At 40.8% G+C, this 24,161-nt stretch overlaps 1 protein-coding gene across 19 annotated transcripts in view; it reads left to right on the top strand.

Annotated features, from left to right (window-relative positions):
* Window positions 1-24,161, top strand: part of CAMK2D (calcium/calmodulin dependent protein kinase II delta) — a 130,655-nt gene that overhangs the window by 36,710 nt on the left and 69,784 nt on the right. For all 19 annotated transcript variants that reach the window (XM_068153895.1, XM_068153893.1, XM_068153898.1 and 16 more), the window contains exon 3: window positions 11,971-12,030. In XM_068153895.1, coding sequence (XP_068009996.1) covers window positions 11,971-12,030 — 60 coding nt within the window. The remainder of the gene's footprint in view (window positions 1-11,970; window positions 12,031-24,161) is intronic.

Below are 24,161 nucleotides of genomic sequence, written 5' to 3'. Positions count from 1 at the left end.
TTTGATAAACTAAGTGAATTGTGATTTGCAGGAAAGTGATTCTAAAAATTATGCCAAGATGATACAGTTTTAGAATAAGACCATACTTGGAGGTGATTGTATCAGAACCCTGGTGTCAGATTGCTGTAAGAGAAAGCTTCAGAAAGCATCTTCATGTATGTGGTATTTTAGGAGAAGATTTGTTATTGTTATGAGCAAAGATTTAGCAACTTTACAGAGCAGAAAAAATTTAGTGTGGTGGGTTAGTCATCAGCCACTTTCCTCTTTCAAAATAAGTTAATGGAAGGAAGGTAATAAAATTGCTACTTGATGTGGAACTCTTTTTTTTTTTTGGTAAAGTTTATTGCTGGTTTAGCTTTTTATGGGCCATATAGACCTCCTTTACTTATGACCTACTCTATGGTAAATACTGAGGTTTAGTCATTAAGATATTTTTATTAGTGGAGTAGTGTCTTTAATCCTGTAGGACTAGTACAGCCTACTGTTATTTTTGAAGAAGTATTCCTGTTAGGCATGTGCTTATGTATTCTTAGCATTTCTTTTTGTTATGAAGAACTTTGGCTTTGATGTGCTTAATAAATTTCCTCTGAGTCATAATGATCGTTGCCAAACCATTGTTTTTGTTCTTTCTGCACTTGATTCTTGTTCTACAGTTGTTTCCTCCTAGGGAGTTGAAGTCCATGAGTTTTTATTAAGATAAATGTCAGTGATTTCAAGTGGATTTGCATAAATGAGGGCCTTAGTCTCTGATAGAATATGTCATGTGTAATGTTTAGTTTTAAAGTAACAGCGACTACAGGAAATGTTAAAAATGAAAGTTGTTGACCTTTTCTGCACAATGGAGTTTCTGCCTTTGACTGCTCTTATTCCGGTTCTACTACATATGGAACACTCCAACCTCCCTAAGCTGTGGGTGATAATATCCTCACTGGTGGTCATCTGTTTAAAAAAATAAACAGTTCATGCAGTATCTTGTTCTAGAAATGACATCGAGGCAGAAGATGGCAATCATTGATATCCTTTCTAAAAATAAACATTGCCAAAGTGAAGAACTTAAAGTCAGAGTTCAGAAGTTCTTTGCAGCAGCTTCAAAATCAGTAACTTACTCATGTCTGTCCAAGCCAAGTAGATATCCTGGGCAGTCATCAAGACCTAGTGTCTTACGTGTAGTAATTACTCATGGATATTAAAATTAGCTGGGATCAGTCAGTAGGTTGTGATTTATTTGCTACTGTAACTTATATACTGCTGTAGCTGACTGGTTTGTGGGCTTGCAGTAAGCTGCATTTCAATTTTTCTTCTTTTTACTATTAGACAATAGTGTTTTATCAGCATTTGGAGTGAAAATTAACATATTTCAGAGTACACCTAGGTACTTGAAGGTGCCTCCAGAATTTTAGTTGTCAAGCAAAATCTGCTCAGAGTTTACAGTCTTCTAAATGGATTTAGTAGGTTGAACTGTTTGTTTTTAAGATGGGATCTGCAGGCCTGGAGTTCATCAAGGCATTCAAGTATGTACTTAAGACCATCCCTCTCCGGTGAAGTATTTGAAGGCAAGCAAATGCTTTAGTGCTGTTGGACTACTGAGTCAATGCCTGAAATTTCAGGCATTTCTCATTTATGATGTACTTCTCTGAACTTACTTTCAATTGCTGTGAGTGTTTTTCCAAATACTGTTGTTTTCCTGCAAACTTGCTGCAACTTTCTGCAGGAAATGAGTTAAGAAACAGGATAAAAAAAAATTCTGTAATTACAGTTTAGAGCTGTTCATTCAGGAGCAGCTAAATAACACTCATTTTCAGCGTTGGTGTTATGAAGAGGGTATATGAAAATGTGGGAGCAAGTACTCAAGGATTTAGTGTTTTGCAGACCAACTTCTCTTCATTTTGACTCATTGGAACATAAGACTGGAAAATAACCCCTCTGTGTTTAATAGAACACAGCCATCAGATGACTGTGCTACACAAATCTGAAGTTCCATTTAAAAGTCATTAAACTGCTCACCAAGTTGGAAGTGCCCCCTGCATGGGATGAAGCTGTCATTTCCATTAGTTCTGTTTGCTGACTCACTTGTGCTGCACACACTCCTTTTACTTCAGGCATTTCTGACTGAAGCAGGAAACTAAATATGTAATTTTTGCAAACACATCATCTAGCTGTCACATCTGTTAGCACAAAGGGATTTGCAGAAAGGCTTTCAGACAGTTGATTGACCATGGGCCAGCATGTGGCCAAGAAGGCCAATGGCATCCTGGGCTGCATTAGAAGGGGTGTAGTTAGGAGGCCAAGAGAGGTTCTCCTCTACTCTGCCCTGGTGAGGCCACATCTAGAATATTGTGTCTGGTTCTTGGCCCCTTACTTCAAGAAGAACCTCAGGGAACTGCTTGAAAGAGGCCAGGGCAGAGCCACAAAGATGCTGAAGAGAGTGGAACATCTTCCTGATGAGGAAAGGCTGAGGCAGCTGGGGCTCTTGAGCTTGGAGAAGAGGAGCCTGAGGGCTGCCCTCATTCATGTTTATAATGTGAAGGGCACTGTCATGAGGTTGGAGCCAGGCTCTGCTCAGTGATGTCCAATGATGGGACAACAGACTTCTGCTGGAGCAGAAGAGGTGCCATGGGAACATAAGAAAAAACACTTTCACTGTGAGGGTGCCAGAGCCCTGGGGCAGGCTGTCCAGAGAGGTTGTGGAGTCTCCTTGACTGGAGATTTTCAAAACCTGCTTGGATGCATTCCTGTGTGACCTAACCCTAGGTGATCCTGTTCTGGCAGGGGGGTTGGACTGGATGATCTTTCAAGGTCCCTTCCAACCCCTAACATTCTGTGACTAATGGAACTGAAGTGCTGCTTCAGCAGCATTTTGTAATTACAATTTTTTTTTTGGTATTATATAGGAGCAAGAGTGCTTAGTCTCAAAACAAGTTTATTGTTCTGCTTTTAAATATGTTCAAGTCTTGCATATAGAATTGTTGCCAAACCAAATTATGGTCTAAAAAGTGGAAAGGCTGTAGATTTGGCTGGCTATCAGTTGAAAGAACTTGCAAGTTTGAGTCACAAAGGAATACATGCTGCTGTAAGGGACATGGAGAGATAGTGAGGAGAAGACTCAGGATGCAAAGTGCTCTCAGGTGTTCCTGTTAAGACAAACAAAAATCTTGCACTGAACAGAAGGTCGAAATAAAAAAGATGATGTAGAGGAGAGATGATCAGACACACCATGACCAGAGTGAAATGTCAGGTGGAGATTGGTTGACACAGTAGTGGGTGACATGGTGATCACACTTGGCTCTCAGGACCCTTCTGTTTATGTTGGCATTGAAGAGTTTTACAGCACATTACTTCATTTCAGTAGGTGTCCTGTTTATATAATACCTAGAATGTGTATCTAACAAGTCTATATATAATTGTACATACATTTTCATATACATAAATTTTAAAAGTGGAGATTTATCACCTGTAACCTAATGAGAGTATTTTAACCCAGAAACAGACAGAATGCATGTAGACAGTAACTCCTTTCTGTTCTCTTGTTTAAAGTTGTTTTCACTTGCACCAGTGTGGCTTGCTGGGACAATGCTGTAGTTTCAGACTCTTACTAATGTTCTTCTTGCTTTTCTAAGTCACTTCTCTTGTACAGTGAAGTAACTGAATCACCAGCTGGCTGTTTAAATCCTCTGCAGTGGGGCTGGGGGTGGGGTGGGTGGGCAGTAGCATTTATTAGCTTGAACTCGGCTCTGTGTGAACACTGCTTTTAAGAACTGTTTAAAGGTTTCCAATGTTTGAGTAAAACCCAGTCTGCATCCTTACAGTCATTCTGTTGGTCTCTCCTGTCCATTTTGGACAACATTAAACACAAATCATATGAAGTAAAATCTTGGCTCAGTGCTTTGCTATTAATGTCACATGTTCTATTTACTCCTTTTGCTCCTCACTTCAAATCATGTGCTCCTCAATTTCAGCCGTGGTGCTAGAAACAGAGGAAACACAGGCATGTCCTGCCTTCTGTTTGGTCGCAGTTGTCACAGATCAGGGCTTAAATGTCTTGATACAGTGGCCTGAAGACACTTGTCTCTGTGCAATCTGTGCTTTGTAGGTAGGAATGAAGTCCCTGTCTCTATTTATCCAGCTCTCTCACACTCTAAAGGCTGAAATATTAACATGTAAAGTGGGTGGGAAGTGGAAAAAAGCCCTACAGGAACATCAGCCAGCTGAAAATTGCTATTGTTGGTGGCTTTCACAGCTGAGCACAAATGTGCCTTTTGTTTTCTTAATGCCCAGGGGCAGAACTGGAAAATCAACAGGTGTGGGGTTTATTGATTATCTTACAAAGCATCTTGCTTTAATATATTTTGCTTTTCCTTGATATGCAGAAGCATGGTTGAATAGAAGTGTGTGTGCAAGCACAGCCACAGAAATAACTGGAGGCACACTTTGTGCCCTGATTTCTGGTCTCTTGATGTCTTTGCCCAATGGCCTAATAAAAGAATTGGCTCTGCTATTGTTGTTTTATGTTCTCATCCATTATAGAGCCGGGTATCCGTGGAAAAGATGTCTTTGTGACAGTGAACACCTGGAGTGTGCTTCTGTTCGGGAGACATTAGGAGGGGTGGGTCAGATGAGTACTCTCAGTGTCTGTAATTGTTTATTATAAGAATGTCCCACTTTCTTAGCTATAAATACTAGGGAAAAGGGAATAACTAAACCTGTATTTTCAGGTATTTCTCCAGGAGCAGGTAGTGAATGCTAGAACATTCATTCTGGAAAAAGTGCTTTTGGGAGTGGAAGGACTGTATTCCTTGGCACTTGCCTTCTTCAAGAATAGTGGAGGGAGTATGTGAGGTTTATCTGTGAGCACTGCTGTAATGGGAAATGGAAAGGGCTGCGTGATGTACTGCTAGGTGGATAAATGTGGTTCTGGTTTTATCTTAGAGGCTGAAAATGATTGGGTTGCAGATTGCTGAAGGTCTATAAATTATCCTTATAAGAACCATCTCAGTCAGGGCTATGTAATATTGTTGGGTTCCACTAATGACTTCGACTTACAGAAACGATCATTTCTAAGAAATAGGCCTGGACTGTTTCCAGAGCCTTAATACTTCCTCAGAGAGAGTTTTACAATGTATTTGATGCAGTTAGATTGTGTATGAGCTGCATTCCTGGACTAAGCAAGGCACCCTTGCAACACTATGCCTCTTACACAATATACCCTTAAACCACAAATATTTACATTTTGGGATACCTGGAGTACTTCACCATGCTCTAGAGGGGTGTCAGGGAAGTGACAAAGTCAGGTTGGTGATGGGAATGTATTGCTCTGTCAATGTGTGTTTTCCAAAGATTGGGTTTGCATAACTGCCAGGGAAAAAATGTCTCGAGAGAGCACATGGCAGCTGTTTCAGGTAACCCGGGCATCACACTGACATGTTTTTGTAGTCCTGAAAGGTAAACTGTCCTTAATGCCTTTTTTTTTACCCCCACAGAAAATTTTGCAGTTCTGTGGGGTTTTTCTGGCCTGGAACCTGCACATATGGAAGAGTTTATGGCACTCTTAACATTTCAATGTTAGGTATTTTTACTGCATGCGGCACATTTATTTCTCAAGGGAGAGCTGGATTAACTTCATATGTGCCACTGTATTGCAGCAACATCATCCAGAGGCTGGTTTCTGCTAGTCCTTTTTATTCCTTAGAAGTGAGAGGGGCACGTTTGTTTGGACAAGCTGTGTTCCCACCAGGAAGCATGGTCTGCCTACGACTCCTGTGTGGGAACAGGACAACATTGCTGTGAATCTGCCTTTTCTTGTGTGCATGCATGGCCTCAGCAATTAACAGGGTTGATGCAGGCTGTGAACTTGCCACAGAACTTCTGCTTGGGCAAGATATGTTTTTCTGAATGATTTAATTTTAAAATGAGTACAGGGAACCAGTACAAAGCAGGGGAGGTCCTGGCATGGGAGTTTGCAGCACCTCTAGATGTGCTTGCTGTCTGGGGGGGACACCTTCAGCTCTGTGTCCTTTTGTCAGGGTCTGGAAGGTATGTGAATGGCTGTGCAGTGCACACATCAGTAGAGAGAATGTCAGCCTTCTTACATGCCTCCCAATAGAATAGAATAGGTTGGAAGAGTCCTTTGTCACATAGGATGCAAAAATCTGGCATTCCTGTGACAGAAAAGCACAAAGAAGAGATTTTGTGTCTCAGTGAACCACAGGCCATCTAAGCTGTGTGCAGTTCTAAACCCTTGATCTTGCGATATCCTGTGTATAGTGATCATGGGTCACACCTCACACAGTGCAGGCAGATTTCAGGGGCCTTGCCTGTCTGGTGCTCATGAAAATTCCCATCCAGCAGCTACCTGCCTGAATATTTTGAGATGTTTGGTATGTCTTTGCACGGGCCAGAATCTTCTAACAGGGTGGGTGGTTGAGTCCTACCCGGCAACTGAGCTGCCTACAAATTACGTGGAGCAGGGCTTAGGTTTCTAGCAAAGGGCTTCATCTCCTAAGCAGGCTCAAAGCTTTGAGCTTGACTCCCATCAGTTCAAAGACCTTAAACACCTTTTGTCTCAGGGAACAGTCTCTTGATCTCTCTTGTTAAGATGGAACAGCTTATTCTGGTGAGATTTTAGGTGCACAGAGGTTAACCTTCTGCGACAAAGCAGTTTACATTCTAATAGAAACAAAGCATGAAGAGGAGAGGTTTTAATGCCTCCTAAGGTTTCCTTTTAACGGGAGCTTTGTTTTTCTGTGCAGAGTGAGCCAAAGAAAATATTTTTTAAGTCAAAATAATACTAATGCTAGAAAGAAAGTATAGCTGTGTCCTGGCACATCCTGTTGTCAGAATTTACAGAGTCATCTTCTGATTTTCATGGGAGAATGTAACAGGGCCAGGGTGGGCTGGGTAGGCTTTTAAGGTATGCTGCAGTGAAGCCTGAAGAGCCTCTTGGGATGTAGAGCTCCTTGTTTTCTCCATTTAGCTGTTTAAAGAGAAACATGGGGAAAAAATGAAAGTGGTGGAGGAAGCAGCCAGCCTGTAGAGACCATCCTCAGAAGGATTAAGCAAGCTGTGTGAGAAAGTATACATCATCTCACACTGCATAATAATATATCCAGCCAGTGTTTGCAAAAGGAAGAAATGCAAAGGCAGCAAGCAACAGGAGCTACAGATGTAAAACTTAGCATTGAGGAGATGCACTTTGATTGTTCACTGTGGGCTGCAAGCTCTAATAATAAAATAACAACAAGAAAAACACAAAACTATTGTTAGAAAGAGCTCTCGCTTTCAGTTTTAGATCCCTGTGTTGGTAGGTGGTGAGTGATAGACATTTCTGCCCTGCTCAGTTTGGGTGGCCATGTAGGATCAGCACTTTGAATTAAGAATCATGACATTGTAGTAGAAGAGGTATCTGATAGAGACATTATCTATATTCCTCTGGAATTATAAAATGTATTATGACTCAATTCAAGAAAAAGGTCCAGTCTATGTACGTAAGTTTTTGTAAGCAAATAGGTTTTGATGCCACTTAATTTGTTACTTCATTTGCATACATTGTAATATCAGGTTTTAGTGTCTTAGAAAGTCATCACAGGAATTGGAATAGTTCAGCTCTATATGTTCAGACAGTCTGTCAGTACCCCAGACTTTATGCATCCATATTCTGTTTCTTTCAGATTTCCCGGGATTTCATTAGGTGTTGTGAAGGCTAAATTTTTTATGGTTCAGTGCATTCAATATTTTTTCTTCTTTCTGTTTCTTTGCTACATGTCACATTAAAGTTATTTGTAGCTGGCTGCAAGGTTTGTTCCATTAATAAACCTGTGTTATTCTGCCTCCATTCTGATGGTATCAGTGTTTCACAGGCAGCGATCTTTTCCAGTCTCCATAACTGGCTCTTGCTGTGATAGATGCCATTGTTCACAAATGAAGGCTTGCTTTCCTAAAATGATCTAGAATGCCTGCCTTCTGCGTTTGCTCTGCTGCTTTTTGAGCTGCTGCTTTGTATTTTTTGTGTTTTGTGGTTTTCTTTTTTCATTTCATTTCATTATCTTACAGTTTCTTATGTAGACAGCACAGGAAACCCTTTGTAATCAAGTATAGGTACATGAGAGCAAAGGAAGCAAGTATACAAGTGTACTGGCATATTCTCTGTTCATTGTATGTTTGGCTTTGAAGCTTGGTTTCCTCTTACTGGTAATCATTCTTCCTTTTTCACACTGACAGGTGAGCACAGTTTTATCTGGTGAATTATAGTCGAAAATGAGAGGAGCTAACTTTTGGGGTTTAGTAAGTGACCTCCTATTGAATTTATTTTTTCTAGAGCTCTTCCTCTGCTGCTGGGGTGGCATAAACATTTTATGCTAGGCATGCTCACAGACTTTCTCAGGTTTTATTGGATTTTGCTGCCTGCTGGTTAATTTCTCTGGCTGGATTCAGCATGGCAGGACACTTCCTTCCTAGTCATCTCTTGGTGCAGTGGTGCACCTTATTATGCTTCAGATGTTTGGAAGCTGAGTGCTCAAAGTATTTCGGTTTGATCTGCCCTTTGACATTCACCTTCAGATCACCAGTAATTGAAACCTAGCTGAAAACATGGGTACAGAAATAGATATTTATGTACAGCATTTGCAGTTGGGTGGATTTGTAAATAAGCTGAGTGGAGGAAGGAAGGAGCCTGAAACCTGGAAAGGAAACATGCAAACTTTAAAGCCAAATTGTCTTCTTTAGTACCTCACAAGGTTAAATTTGGATTTGGTTCCCACCACAACGATGACCATAGTGCAGGCTTTCCTACACCCCTTCAGTAACACTGAGGATTACTCTATTTCTTTTCAGCTGATATCTTCTGGACCTTAATGTCCACCTAAATCTCTGATTCAAGGAATATTTAATGCTGCGTCTGCTGCCTCATGACACACTGTGCCTGCTGTGAGGTATCTCCATTGTCTTAGCATTTCCTTTTATAACAAGTATAGTAACAACTCTTGTGACACAAAAACAGCCTGCATGAGGTAGATGCAGAGAGCTCATTATTGTAATTTATATGACACCAAATACCACCTAATTGGCACCAGTCAATGTACCAGTAAAGTCTGGGGTGAAAATGTGGGGATGTTACAATGCAGTTAATGAAAATAATGTAATCTTTATGTATTGCAGCATATTTGGCTACATGTTTTCATTGTAATTTACAAAAATATCAGTGCTTTTTAAATCAGTGCAGTTACTGTTCATAAATCATGTGATAACAATTCAGCCCATCTTCATATCTGCAAATGTTCAGCTCTAGTATGTGTTAGTTGAGCACACTATTATGTCTGTAAATGAGAGCTGAATATTAACCTATCTCAGCGTGGTGTGCTGCTTACCCTTTTACTAGAATCTGATAGTTTAGAGAATTATTCTCTTGTTGTATGGCCCTTTCTGAAGGAGTCTCCACAGGCACAGCACTGACTGAATGCTGTGGCCGTGTGAAACGTAGGGCATGGCCTTGCTCTCTGACACATAAGCTGGAAGTAACACTAATGATTGTATTCACTAGGTGCTTCTAATTGGCAGGCCTTACAGTGTGAAGCTTTGTCTCTAAGAAATAGTATTAATTTATAAGGGAAACACATTTCTTATAGAGAAATGTGCTAGCTGAAGCATCAGTTAGCAATACAAAGTTCAGTATGTAAGAATTTATGCAGTTGAATAAATGAATTATGGTTTTCAGTTACAGTGGCTGTCATTTCCAAATAGTTCAGTACGTGACCATGTTTAGATATTCTTAATTTCTTTATGCAGCTGATGCTAAAATCTCAGAGCCATCAGTGGGAAACAAAGGCTGCCAGAGTCTTGCAGATTTGGATGTGATAAGTTGGTTGGGTTTTTTTCAGCTAAAGGAAAGAGCTCCATCTAGTATATGCTCTGTCATTTGAGAGTTTATATCATCTAGTAAATTATGAAGTAATGCTTTTTTTGTCTGGGTTTTTTGTTTGTTTTTCATGTGGTTTAGTTTACTGTCAGTCCAGAGAAGCGGGAGGAACATTTGTGTCATGTTCCTCATGCATTGTATGGGTTGGTGCTCAAGATTGTCTCACCCAGGTGGTATCCACCTGCTCTGTACGTTCAGTGTAGTGTGATAGCAGTTAAACCAGCAATGCTTAGTGCAGGTGAGAAATTAATCCTATAATGTGTCAGTTCAGAAGCTGTGGGATAGCAATTAACAGCAAAGGAATTTCAACTGTTTCTACTTTATATTCAAAGTTGGAATTGAAGTGTTATATTATCTCAGTGTTGTTCCTGAAGAGTCAACATAGGATGTATTTAGCATTTCATAGAAGACTCCCAGACACCTTCCAGGTTTCTAGCTATGCTGGCTAATCCTGTCAGTATAGATGGAGGTAATACAGAACAGCCTTTTAAAATACTGCTGGTATGCACCTGAGTTAGACCTCTTCTGCCAAATTATCTACTTGGCCCTTGAGCTTTTAATTTTTTCCTTCTGAGGCACTGATAGTATTTTCTTTATTCTCCTGAAACAAGCTGAGTTTAGTTTGCATTTCAGATTGTCTCCCAGTGGGCTGTGTATGAAATGGCAATTGGTCAACCCAGGATTAAGTTACAGCCAAAGCTGATGGGCATTAAGATGCTGTAACTGGATAGGTCTGTGCTTGTGTTTCAGACTTGCTGCAACTGAATTTAAAAATCTTAACATAAAACCAGCAGAAGAGTTTAAGTTTATAACAGAGCTGTAGATTTTTTTATTATTCTTTTAAATATATATATTTTGAACTTTTGAAATTGAAAATTACCCTTTTTGGGGTCCAATTAACAATAATCACAGAAGAGGGTTAGGCTGACTAATTTTCTCATGCAAATAGGGTAGGATTTGGTTATTACAATATCCCTGTCTATCATATTTGAGCTAGGTAAAATAATAGCAAAAGAGCATTTCACAGTTTATTTCTCTCCTAGTTTTGGAAAATTATTTAGAACTAATGTTAAAAAAAATTGTGCTGCATTTCTAATTCTTGACGAAAGCTTAGTGTTCTTAGCAGTCACAGAAGTTGTACTGCAGAAAGTGAGAATAAATGCACCAGAAGTGTGTTTGCATCACAGAACTGTACTAGGCAGTAGCTGGCTGCTTTTATTCTCTGCAAATTATGTATTTTATTCCCCAAGTTACCTGTGTGTGTTTTATCCTGCCTGAGAGACACTAGATGTTTTAACACACCTGAAGACCTTCAGTTATTTGCAGTATGAAGCTGCTGGCTTCAGTAAAATGGAGCTTGATGCAAGTCGTAGTATTTTATCTCCAGGGGCATTATCAGGGCTTGGTGGTTTAGATCTACAGCCTTCACGTAGGCTTGAAGGTTATAAAGAATCAAACAGCTGGGAGAGGAAGAGCCAGCAGATGGTACACCTGGACCTACATGTTCAGAATATCTTTATGTTAATGAATAATCAGTCTGAGAGAGAGATTAGTTCTGCTGGGGAAGGAATAGCTGCTGGTCAGAAGTTATTGGAAATCCCTGTAGCATGGTATGGTGGTGGGAGTGCCTGGTGGCAGGAGTGCTGGCACTCTTGTCGGGTGTCCAACTGTGTGGCTGTCATTAAAGCAGTTAATGGGTAGGATTTAAGGCAATGCTGGAGGTCCAGGTTATTCCTGCTTTGATTAATGTTGTAATGAGGTTTATTGCCTGATAATTACAGGTCATGGCATGAATATTGCCTGTTCTCCCCAGTAAATTGGCAGCTTGATTTTTTTTTTTCTAATGGAACTGCCTGTGGTACTCCATCAGATAAGTGGCTGGATGCAGGAACCTTATTCATTATTATGAACAGTTTGAATGTAAAATCTTAATGGAACTAAATAAAGGAAGTATATTCTAAGGATCATACCAGACAATGGGGGTTTTTTGGCTTCTGTAATGCAAAAACACTGACCTATGTTACCCTCCATACTAATAGTACCTTTTCTTTCTTTTGTTGTAGATCACCAGAAACTGGAAAGAGAAGCTCGAATCTGTCGCCTCTTGAAGCATCCCAATATTGGTAGGAACATTTAATTGCTTTATACAGTAGACAACAATTTAGAAAATTGAAGTAAAATACAAAGTAACAAATAGCAGCTCAGAGAGGTCAAGTGGAAATAACTGCAGACAAGACTGTTTCTTTGTAATGTGGTACTCCTTTCTAATTCCACTTATTGGATGTAGTGTCTCAGTAGAACACCTAAAGGAACATATACTTCTCTCATCTTTGAGCTCTTGCTGTGCCATCAACGAGCTATCTCTGCCAGGTGTTTGGGGATTTTTTGAGCAGTGTGTAGGAGGAGTTATTTCCAGCACTGCTCATGACTTTTTGAGACCTGCAGGATTTCATCTAGCAGCATATGTTGCAAAATGAGAAAGACCAATGTCGGTAGTGTTGTTTTTACCAAGATGCTTATTTTATCTTGTTTTGTGTTTGTGATCTTATTTTTTCTGTAGAAAAGATAGGTAGATGTGGAAAGCTGTGCTCCTTTCATTTCCAGAACTGTATGTTTTCTGCTCAAGTATTTATGGAAAGAAAAAATCTATATGTATATTTGGGAGTGTCTGTTTCCTTGCTTTAGAAACAGCAGGAACAGATAAATACCTTGGTCTTTAAAGAGTTGTACATGGGTTTTTCAGAACTGAATTATATACTAGGGATCTCTCTCAAAAGAGTATTTGCTGTGCCTGAGATTTATGAAGAAGGATGGGATTTTCATGTCCAACTTGTTCCTCTGTCCCCAGCTGTTTTCAAAAGTTGTCAGAAAAGCTAGTCATCTCACTGACTGTTTAAACAGACACATATGCTTGGTACTCTAAAAGTCCATGGCCAGTGTGCTTGCTCATTCTTCTGGTTAGCCCTTCTCATTTTCATTTTTAACTCACAAATACTGGTCATCTTGATGTTTTTAGACTAATACAATTGTTTCATGCCTGGGGAAGAATCAGCTCCTTCCTTTTAATAATAATCATAAATTGAAAACAAATGTAGCACATTTGAAAATTAAATGCTGAATCTCTGAAAAAAAAAAGTCTATGCAACCTCAAAAGCTTAGAGGCTTCACATGTAAGTTTGGTTAAGAGGAAGAATGGTTTTGGCTGTGTTGTTTTAGCCCAGCCAAACTTTTGCATTGTAAAGTGGTGTTAGACAAGGGAATGTACAGGAAGAGGTGCAGCTCTTCTGCAGTTCTGGAAAGCAGTGGCTACACATCTGGTGCTAGCCTAACTCAGAAGTCATCCACCCATGCTTTTCTGGAACTAGACTGTATTTGTGAGTTTGAACAAGCCAGGGAGGGTGAATAAAACCAGTAATAAAACAATGAAGTGTAGTTGCTGAAGTGCACAGAAGAGCTTAGTTGAAACAAATGTCTAAATTGATTTCATGTGATTGCATGTCCCTGGTTTGAGTAGCTTGGACCAATATTAAGATGTAGTGCAGATCCTCTGTGGCAGGCTGGCTGCTCCACATACAGCATTTGCACTGGTGAATGTATGACTTGAAATGCAGACAGGCCATGACAGCTTTGGCAACAGGCAGATAGGGTCCTGTAAGTCAGCACAAATTGCATGCATCACTGCCTGTGCCGGCTGCACAGATCAGTCAAAGGATTGCAGACCAATTCTTTCTGTTTCAGAAAAGATGCCATGTTCTAGACCTGTCTGAGAGAAGGTGTACATGACTCAGAATTGCAAGCTAGGGTTTGGCTGTAAGCCTTTTATTCTGGTGGTGGTGTTTTCTGCTGTGGGCTGCTCTGCCAGCCCTGCCTGTGTATCTGCCTGAACAAACCCTCTTCCAGTTAGTGTGGTTACAACAGTTCCTTGTTTGCATAATTACTCAAATGAAGGCCACTTTGTATCTGGGTTATTATAATTAATTCAGTTAGTTTTTCAGGCATGTCTATATTTCATTCATCTGTTTGAAGAAATCCATGTTTTTATTCTTCTCTATCCAGCTATCTAGTCACGGTGCCTAATGCTACTGTAAGAAAAGTGCCTAAAAGGAAAGGGGATTAGAAATACTATTCCCTGCTCTCCTTTTTCCAATGTCTATTTGCCACTTAGGCAATACATATAAGAAGATGTGTTTAACAAAATACAGGATTTGCTCATTCTTTTCACCTCCAGTTATTCCTTAGTGATACTTAATGCTTGTGTTCCTGCCTTTCCTTACCTCAGTTCTTTCTATCGAAATAATTGTAGTAGAAAGTGAGTGCTGCTGAATTGTACGTGAAAGAAAATGATGCAAAATCCATTTGCTGAACTTTCAGCCCTTGAAAAAACTTTGCAGGCCTCAAAGCCCTTTCTTCCTAATCAGTCTTTGGCAATATTGGTGTTTTCTCCTTTCCCAGTATTTCGTGAGTAATCTGGCCTGCTTCTTCTGGTTTATTGTGGTTGGAAATTTCTAGGCAAACAGCTCAAGTTTCTTTAGTAACAGAGCTCCAGCAGTTTGTGCTGGGCTGCAGCAGTTCGTACCTGAGCTTGATTTCCAGCACTGCTCTGTGTTCTCAGGTTCTGACCACAATGAGATGACTGTAATAAAGTGAAACATGTAAATGTCGGTTAAGCCTCAGTGTTTGGAGAGCCTAGTGCTTTTTCTTTGTGAGATTACACATCCAGTTATACTAAAAGTTTACATCCTTTGCTGAACAAATACCCACCAAGGATTTGTCATCATGTATAACGATTTCTTTTACAGCCATTACATGTAATTATGCTTCCAATTTTTTAATTTAGAGATTTGGAAATAAAATCTGTAAGGAAAATAATCATCTCTTCACCAAGAAATTCACTGTCCTGTTTCCTGGCCTTTCTCTTCTTTTTGGTAAACGTTGATTTCTCAGTCCTCCATTTAACTCTAGGTAAAGCTGTATTTTAGCACTCTGATTTGTAGTGCAGCAACCCACATGCTTTTGATGGTGTAACACTTGCACCATGTTACTGTTACTTTTAATGTTGATTTGGAGCCCGCCTTGGTATTTCTGTTCTATGACATCCCTACAGATAAGAGCTGCATTAGCAGCCCAACCTAGCTCTAACCCCCCCTGAAAACCTGTTGATTCAAACCTGGTAAAAATGTTGTTTGGATTTTTTTCCCAGGTTGACTCTGCTGTTGCCAGGTTTGTGCTGAATTTGGGTAGTATTTGTCTAATAGATTTACACCATCTCTCTGTGTAGCTTCTATAAGGAGTTCTGCTGTCTTGTCAGAAGCTGTGCACAGCAAAATGGTATGTGCAGTGAGGTAGGATCATGTAAATATTCAGATGCTAACATGTCTGGCTTCCTCACAACATACCCTTCTCTACCTGCTGCCACCTTATCCCTCGGCTTTAGAGCCCACATATAAGATGGAGCAAGCAGACAGGACCCGTTAGCCAGCTACAGCAAGCTGAAGTCTTCATTCTTTCCCTGAAAGTCCACAGCAGATTTTTCTGACATGTGGCAGCCCTTCAGGTGATAAATGAAGCCCTTTTGGCGACAGGACAGGTTGTCCCCAAATGGCTTTGTAAGTCAGGGTATTTAGAGGTAAGTAGGACTGCCAAGCAGAAACGGTGCCATGTCTGCTCTGAGAGGTCTGAGCCAGTTGTACACAGATCTGCTTGCATAGCCTTGATTGGGCTGGAGCTGTGGCATTGCCAGACAGCAAGAGTTGTTGTGCTTTGGAGGGCAGGAAAGTCTTCTGTGAAGAGCTATAGCTGGAGCAGTATATGAGAATGTGGAGTAGCATCCTTCCAAGGAGGGGTGGCTTTGCAAAGAATCAGGAGGAAGGCTGGATGCAGGATGGTCTGGGACACCAGGAGAAAAGACAACTCACCTAAGTGATTCCACAAATGTGTTAGTGTCTGTTTGCAGTCTGCTCTGGTTTCCTTACTTTGAGATGAGAACTTCTCATCAATTGCCCAGGAAATTGACAGCACCCAAACTTGGCACTGCTCCTCATCAGACTTTCCTGCTTGTGTACAGCTTACTCAGGAGCATACCCTTATGTCTGAAGGGAAGGAGGAACTGCCTGCTGTTTGGGGTTCTCATCTCTCTCTACAGGAACACAAAACATAAGCAGAGAAGTTGTTAAACACTTCATATGTGGGGAAGAATAAGAAACTTCATGTTGCCCTTTTTGGACAGAGGATAGCTAAGGATGTGTGGGGTTTCTGTGTGCTTTATGCAAGACATTGTGGCCTTTATGCTTTATATTCACCAGATTTTTCATGGAACTTTGCATCAACTCACAAGAATCTGCAGACAAACACTGTTAATAAACAACAAATGTGGATTTAATAAATCCTTTCTGAATTTTTCTGATGTGGCAAAGTCAGGAGTAGTTCAGCTGGCATGAGTTATAGTTACTGTGTAAACCAACACGGGAATAATAATTGGGTCTGGGCAGGTTTGTTGGATGTAGTTTTTTAGCACAGTATCTTTTCTGAGCTTAACTTCAGGTTTTACTCTTTACCTCAAAAACTTGTTCATACAGACTTAGAAGTTAATAACTCAGCTCTGTCCTGATGCAGGGGAAATCAAACAAATCCTCAACAATATAAACAATTAGTTTGTTTATATACAACAACTGTAAAGGTTAGATCAGATGATCCTAGAGGTCCCTTCCAACCTGGCATTCTATGATTCCACTATAGAAATATATAGTTGATAAACAAAGTCCTCAGGGATATATTAACTACATGTATATAAAACTAGCTTTTATATATACACACACATAAGCTTTTGCTCACATCATAGAGAAACTGGAAATCTGTGAGACTGATGCACCTAGATCTTGCTTCCTTTAATTATTTTTATTGCTTAGATGAGCTGATAATTTTGACAATTTTAAACCTCCTCCATTCTGCTGAATTAATTAAATTTGTAATTTCTGTGATGAATAAAATGAACCATAGTCCTTGAGAGAATTAAAACATCAAGAAACCGAATAAAGCAGTGATCTAATGTAATTTCCTCCTTAATGTAAAAGCCAGTATAATGAGTATTATAAAATAACATTGTGTTTAAACTCAACTGTGGCTGCAGTATATGGCTGAATAGTGAAATGCAACAACAGGATACAGAAGCTGGTTTTGCAGCAGCTATTTGTAAACTTCAGTGGACTGCAAGGAGACTGAACCAGGCAAGAGCACACAAGGAGGTCATTGTGGGGTTTACTGCAACTGGCCTCTCTGCAGTCTTTCTCATTCTCAGTACTTTTTGTTACTTTGATTTCTTTTAATTGGTGGAGTTGCTGTGAATGCATGGTTGATGATTAAGGTGTTCTGATGCTGTAAGATTTGATGGGGAAATGGCTTTCTGTAGAGCTGTTGGCATCTGTAAAAGTGAATGAAGTATAAAAACCCCACTCCATAGTTAAAATGCTGTAAGTTGTTTAGGTGTCAGTAATTTTCAACATGCAACACATTAAGTGACAGATTATGTGGTCTGAGTGCAAAAGCAGAGCAGTGTGAAGGCAGCTTTATTAGGTGTTAAAGCCTTTGTCTCTGTTTCTGTTACAGCATAATCCTTTTATTCTGGTGAGACTGGCATTGAATCTTGAGGCTTTACTCTTCTGGGTTACTGTGGAGCATAAAAATGTCTTTTAGTATAGACAATGACTACTTTTTGCCGCATGAGGTTGATTCCCTTTCCTTTTAATGGAGGACAAGATTATTCTAGCTCAAGCGAAGCATTACTGGTTGTAATCTCTCTGATAGCTATAGCAACATCCATAAAATACTGAGGAAATGAAGTTTCACTTAGACTTACCACAAATTTTGTCATGTTTTTTTTCCCCTTTACAAAGTATATGCATAATTTGCACCATTATAGATAATGATAAAGTATAAATCAAGTGTGAACCAGACCTTGAAGGATTTTCCTCCCCCGCTTATAGCTGGGTTTGTACGTTTTCCTACACGCATGAAAAGTCTTTTCATAGTGTGTCCAGAGTCTTCTAAACAATTTTTCTTTCCATAAGTCAGTTCTGCCTGAGTAGCCAGTCATTTTTGATGTGAACTAGAGTAATCCACAGAAATGGGACGTGGAATTTAAACATCTCTCTTGAGGAAACTGCTTCAGGGGGGCAAGTACGAAGGTGGCTGCCACACTTCCCATTTGTATTTTGGTCTCTTGTTCTGTTTTACTTTCTGTATGTGCTTTCTGGAAGGAAAAGTTGCATACTTGCATTGCTGGCTTCAAGAACCATATAAAGAAGATAGATTAAAATGAATTGCTCTCTTTTTACACGCACAAGATGAATCTTGAACTTATTTTTTGTTGGAAAGTCTTGTTTATTATGAATCTGCAACCACGTGTTATGCATACGGATAGACAGCATGACTCCCAGCTAAACCACAAATATGTAATTTTCCTCTGGACCCTTTCCTCCACAAACATAGATCTCTACTACTTAAGCTAAAGTAAGCTGTTTCTTTCAGTAATGCTAGCACAGACATTTATAGGGGGTATTGTAAATTCTGCTTTCTTCATTTTGTAAAGTCAATGTTGTTGACACTTTAATAGGTAAATTCTGCACTGGCTCTTGGATCAACACCCAGATGCTGGAATAAAAAAAAAGTACTGTGAACCTCTTACTTGAGTTGGGGGGATAAAAAAACCCCAACAAACCCAGACTGAAAAAAGGTGACAGCATACCTGGTAGTGTGGATGGGTGTCACTGTTAGGGTGGCATTAGCGTGACTCCTGTATGGGTGGTAAAATTGCTCTCGAGTAGTTTCCGTTATAAAACCCACTCCAGCCTTGACCTTTGTGGCTGTGGGCTGACCCTGCTCTGTGAGACAGTTCTGTGGGACAGTTCTGTCTCAGTCTGTTCCCTATCCCCAGAGAAAACAAGAATTGCCACTCGGCAGCATTTGTTTCCCAAGCAACATAAGTCTTCCCAGCTGAAGTGTTTGGCATTAGAAATCAGGGAGGGTGGCTGTCCCCCTTACCATCAGGGAGGATGGTGGATGAATTGGTATGTGCCAGCTTCTGGAAAAGGCCTATGCAAGGAGAAAGCATTGGGCTGTTTGTGCCACCTTAAAACTGAGTCCCACCCTTACCTCTCCTTACTGGTGTCTCAACTTCAGTGCCCTGTGACATGCAGAGACAGGGCAGAAAGGGGGAAAGGAGGAAGGGAGGCCTGGCTGGTGGGGAGGAGGAAGCACTTGAAGGAGGAAATGGGGGAAAGGTGAAGATCCGAGCTGGAAATGAGCAAGAGGTGAAAGGAAGGGCTCCTGACTTCGGACCATGGATCATGTTTTGACTTAACTGATCATAAAGCAGGAGTGGAGCTTTAGGACCTCGCTGTCAAGCTTAGGAATGCATTTGCTCCTCTTCCAAAGACGATACAAGCTCAGGCCATTAGGAGGGACAATCCTCAAGGCTACCCTCATCTGCCCAGACATCTTGCTTTACTTGCATACCCTGCCTCCTAAAAAGAAAGCATTGTGAATCATGGAACCCTGTGGGTTGGAAGAGATCTCTGGAAGTTATCCAGTCCCAACCCTCTGCTCAGGCCATGTTCAGTAAAATTAGGTTACTCAGGGTCTGTCCTGCTGAGTTTGGAGAATTTCCAGGGAAAGAGGTTGCACAGCCACCCTGGGGTCCGGTCCAGTGTTGACCACCTTCCTCTCAACATAAATAAATAAATGGTCTTTATGCCTCACTGGGATTTTCCATTCTCCGCTGTGTCTCTGTTGCCTCTTTTCTTGACATGCAGCTTGGGGAACACCCTCTTTACCGTCCTGACAGCCTGCCTGCTGGTCCTTATGTGCCACCCAAAGCACCCTAAGCATCATGATTGCTATCTGCTAGAGAGCACCTGAGAGAAGGAAAAGTTAACAACAAATTAAGCTGCAAAATAAGTACTTAGACTGGGCTGAACTAAAAAGTTAGTGTCACAGGTTACTTCAAAGGCACCAAATAATGAAGTGATTCCAGGTATGGTCTGTTTCCATGGTCATAATTTCACATCTGAGTATTGTGTTAGTCTGCTCTTAGGATGTTTTCCTGGGCAAGATACTGCAGAAGACAATAGTTTAAGGGAAGGAGCAAAGTGTTGGCAAGGTTTAGTTCTCTGACATACTTACTGCTGATCAGCAGGGTAGTGGAATACAGCTGCATCCCTGTTAGGAGGGTGTTCTTAAAAATCCATTCATGTTTAAATATTGTGACAAATTCTTAATGAAAGTGTAATTTGGCTAAAAACTGTAAACAAGGAATGCAAATTTTGATGACTTGTAAGGCATGGATCTGTTTGCAAGCACATTCTGTAAGCTGAACTTGTCTGGGCCGTGTCACGTGCAGAAATCCCTTTTCCTCTTGCTTTTTGCATTTCATAAGCATCTTCTGCATCCCTACCCCTGCAATACCCACTCTGCAAGAGGCATATAATATCTTGGATATTACTTACTGGGGGTAGCACATGGAAAATCTAGTTGCTTCCTAAAAATGTAACATTTCACACGGGAGATAAGGCAAAAACACAATGAAACTGGGTACTGCTCTGACACCATTGATCAACTATGCCTGTATTTAACAACACTGACCTATGTGTTCTCTGTCTGCAAATGCACCTCATGAGGAATGGCTGTGCCAGTGATCCCTTTGGCACGTTCTTGAGAAGTCAGGAGAAGAAAAGCCATAGTACAGCTTTTTTCCTTGCTCAGTGTTGTGGTTTAGCCCCAGCTGGCAACTTGGCCCCAGACAGCCACTCATTCACTTTACCCTGGTGGAGTGGGAAAGAGAATCAGAAGGTGAAAAGTGAGAAAACTTGTGGGTTGATATGAAGACAGTTTAGTAGGTAAAGCAAAACACACATATGCAGGAATTCATGCATGGCTTCCCATCAGCAGGCAGGCCTTGAGCCACCTCCAGAAGCAAGGCTGTATCATACCTCATGGTTATTTGTGAAGACAAGTGCCATCACTGCAAACTACACTACCCCCCCGACCCCCCTTCTTCCCTCAGCTTTGTATGCTAAACATGAGGTCATAGGGACTGGAATATCCCTTTGGTCATTTGGGCTCAGCTGTCCCAGCTGTGTCCCCTCTACTGCTTCTTGGGCACTCCCAGCCTCATCACTGGTGGTGTAGGATGAGGAGGTGGTCTTGACTGTGTAGGCACTGCTCAGCAATAATAAAAACATTCCTTAGTTATCAACACTGTTTCCAGCACAAATCCAAACCATAGCCCATACCAGCCACCATGGAGAAAATTAACACAGCCCTGGCCAAACCCAGTATGCTCAGGTTTGTGCCAGCTGACAATTTTAGCAATGACTGCAGCTGTCTGCTGGAGACTGTTGGCCAGGACAGCTCACAAAAATCAGCAAAACCCTCTAAAATCTGAAGAGCTTCTTGTCTACACCTGTGTTTTCTTAAGAAGAAGTCACCTGTAAACTGCTTACCATAGCAAAATGAGATAATTTTTTTTAACAGTGTTTTTTTTATTGTTATTATTTTTAGTAGCTGCAGGTCTGTCCTTCTCAGGGCTCAGGACTGCCAGCTTATCCTGACAGGTCCATAGCTCTGCTGGGATGTTGCCAGTACTGTCCGCTTGCGTGGTAGTGGTGTGCCAGTGGCTGGTGCCAGTCTGGCTAATCTTCCTTTGTGCTCAAGGGTGAGGGGACAGAATCAGTCAGTTCCAGGTTGAGACCCCTCCTGCTAACAATCCCCTGCCTTGTGTAAGTGTTTCAGGTTCTCCTTTAGCACTTCATTCCTTTGAATGCTTGCCTTTGAAAAGTCACACCCTCACTGCTTGTTGCTGGTGTGTTGCTCTACCCCTGGAAGTCTCCATCAGAGCCATGGCACACCAAGGGGTGCTAGCTGGACTGGGCTCTTGGCTTTTCACATGCTGGTAGCCTGGCACAGAGTGAATGCTTTTACCCTGCAAATACTACTGATCTCCATCTCTGGCAATGGATAAATGTCTTGCAACTGCTCAGTTCAGTCTGGTTTTTGCAGATTCGTGCACCAAAGACTTTCTTGCTCCTACAAAACTGCTGATTCAGGAATTTTTCCAGTTGATAGGGGTTTAATGATACCTCTGTCCTCCCAGTCACCTTCCAAATTTGGAAGTTCTTTTTTTAGTAGCTTCACCAGAGTGTTAGTATTCTCATGGACTGCCCATGGGAATGTGCTTCTAATTTTAGTTTGTCCTCTAGATGTCTGCCTCCCTTAAATACATCCAACTTCTCATCACAGCCATTCTGGGCCAAGCATGGCACTTTGCTCCTGGTACTTGTATATTGAAGATGTTCTGGTATGGCATTGTAATCAAACCCACAGCTTCTGCTCTCATGCTGCATAGCACTCATGTATCAGCAATTGTATCATCCAAGTGGTGCTTTTGAATTCTTTTATTTGTTGTGCATTTATTTACTAAGTGACCTTGAGAGTTCCTTAATTGTATTCCATCCATTTATACTTGGTCTAATAGTGATGGTGTTATTGCTAGGATTATGTAGCTATGCAGCCTTGCTGGGAAAGAATTAGTTGGTGACCTAAGTCATAGCTGCAGCTGAATGGCTCACAGCTATCTTCTGTAGGATATATGATTTGGGAGTTACTGGATGTGCTAAATAAGTGGCATATGTAGAGTGGTGCTTCAGCTGCAAGTAGCAATCTGGTATTGTGGACACAGGCTGGCTTCTAGTTCTCTGTTGCAGCTTCTCTTCATCCAAGTTTATGTGGGTTTTTACTGAGCTAATTACAACCTTACAAATGTACCCATGGGAAAGGACAAACTTGCTAATTTCCATTTATTGTGAGACCATGATTAAAAGACAATGGCAGCTTCTCATCACAAGCCTCAAGTTTGTCATCTATTAAGTTAATGTGCACTCTCTGCTCTTTGTACAACAAACCCTTTCAATCCACTTGGGATCATCATTCACTTGTAAACTTGCACATTAGGAAAATGATCATAATTGATAGTTGTCTTCAGCTCTGGTAGAATGACTTGCTGTGAGAGTTAATTGATAGAGGGGGAAACCGCATTCACTCAGAAAATATTGCAGATGGTTTTGAGCCCAGCCCAGTGGATAGAGATGGAGTGGGACTATTATGGGAACACCTTGTCTTGGTTTAGCACTTTGAATCTCTCAGTCTTACTGCTCTGTTCAATTACTGAAAGCTTCTACTGCTTGCATGTGGCCTTGATAAATTGTAGAAGCATTTGGCTCTATAGGTTATCTAGGTTCACTACATTTGATGCTGTATGGAAGTCAGACAGCTAAAAATGAGACCAATTACATAACCTTTATTTTTTTTTTTCTTCAGACTTTTCAGTCAGTCTGCTTTTCCAGATTTGTAAGTGGTTCAAGAACAGATTTCTTTGCTCTTCACTGTAACCTGTAGCATAGGGAAAAGATTCAAGGGCTTGCTGTCTGGTTTTGCTGTTGTTGAAAAGCTGTGATAGAATGGCACTAATAGAGATGCAGACACCAGCTTGTTTAACGTCAGTTTGGATCTCTCTACACCGTGGCCCCATCTGCCGTAAAGACATGCCCTAGGAAATATGCTGTAACTGTAACAATTACCAGTGGAAATATCTATCTGTAGTTGTTGTGCGCTACCTCATGCCCTGATAAGAGAGGGAGAAGTGGCAGCAGAAATTCCTGTACAAAGGAAACATCTTGAACTGGTGGAAGTTAATTAGAACTGAAGGAATTTGGCCTGAGTTTTCTGAAAGTGATTGTTACTAAAGGTGTCTTAACACAGTGCTATTGCTTTGGAAACTGTCTAAAGCTGCTAACTGCATGCCTTGCTGCTTTATGAGAGCTTCTAGTAGAGCTGGAGCGGCATTTCTTTTCTGTGGCACTTCTTGAGTTATGCCACAGGAATACAATTTTCTGCTTTCCTTTTTGTTTAAAATATTTAAAGTTGGTTGACTTTGTTTTCATAAGCTGCTGCCTTTTATGAAAGCCTCAAGGTATTTAAAGGGAAGCATTTAAAAAATAAACAAGCACAGTTCTCTTGAGTGGTCATTGTATAAATTGTTTATATTTCTCTTTAATGTATTTCAAGAGAAGAAAGCCAAGAAGGTAGGCTGCGTCCTGATGATTACAGCTCCCCAGTATCCAACTTTGTGGACTTGCAGGTCCTACATATTATTTATGTAGATGAACTTTCAATATTGGTGAGCACTATAAATATTAAAAGTGAC

Source organism: Melanerpes formicivorus, unplaced genomic scaffold (genome assembly GCF_026170545.1).
Source record: "Melanerpes formicivorus ecotype bairdi unplaced genomic scaffold, bMelFor1.0.p_v2 SCAF_27, whole genome shotgun sequence".
NCBI classification, from domain to species: domain Eukaryota; kingdom Metazoa; phylum Chordata; class Aves; order Piciformes; family Picidae; genus Melanerpes; species Melanerpes formicivorus.
This window is presented reverse-complemented; position numbering and strand designations above follow the sequence as displayed.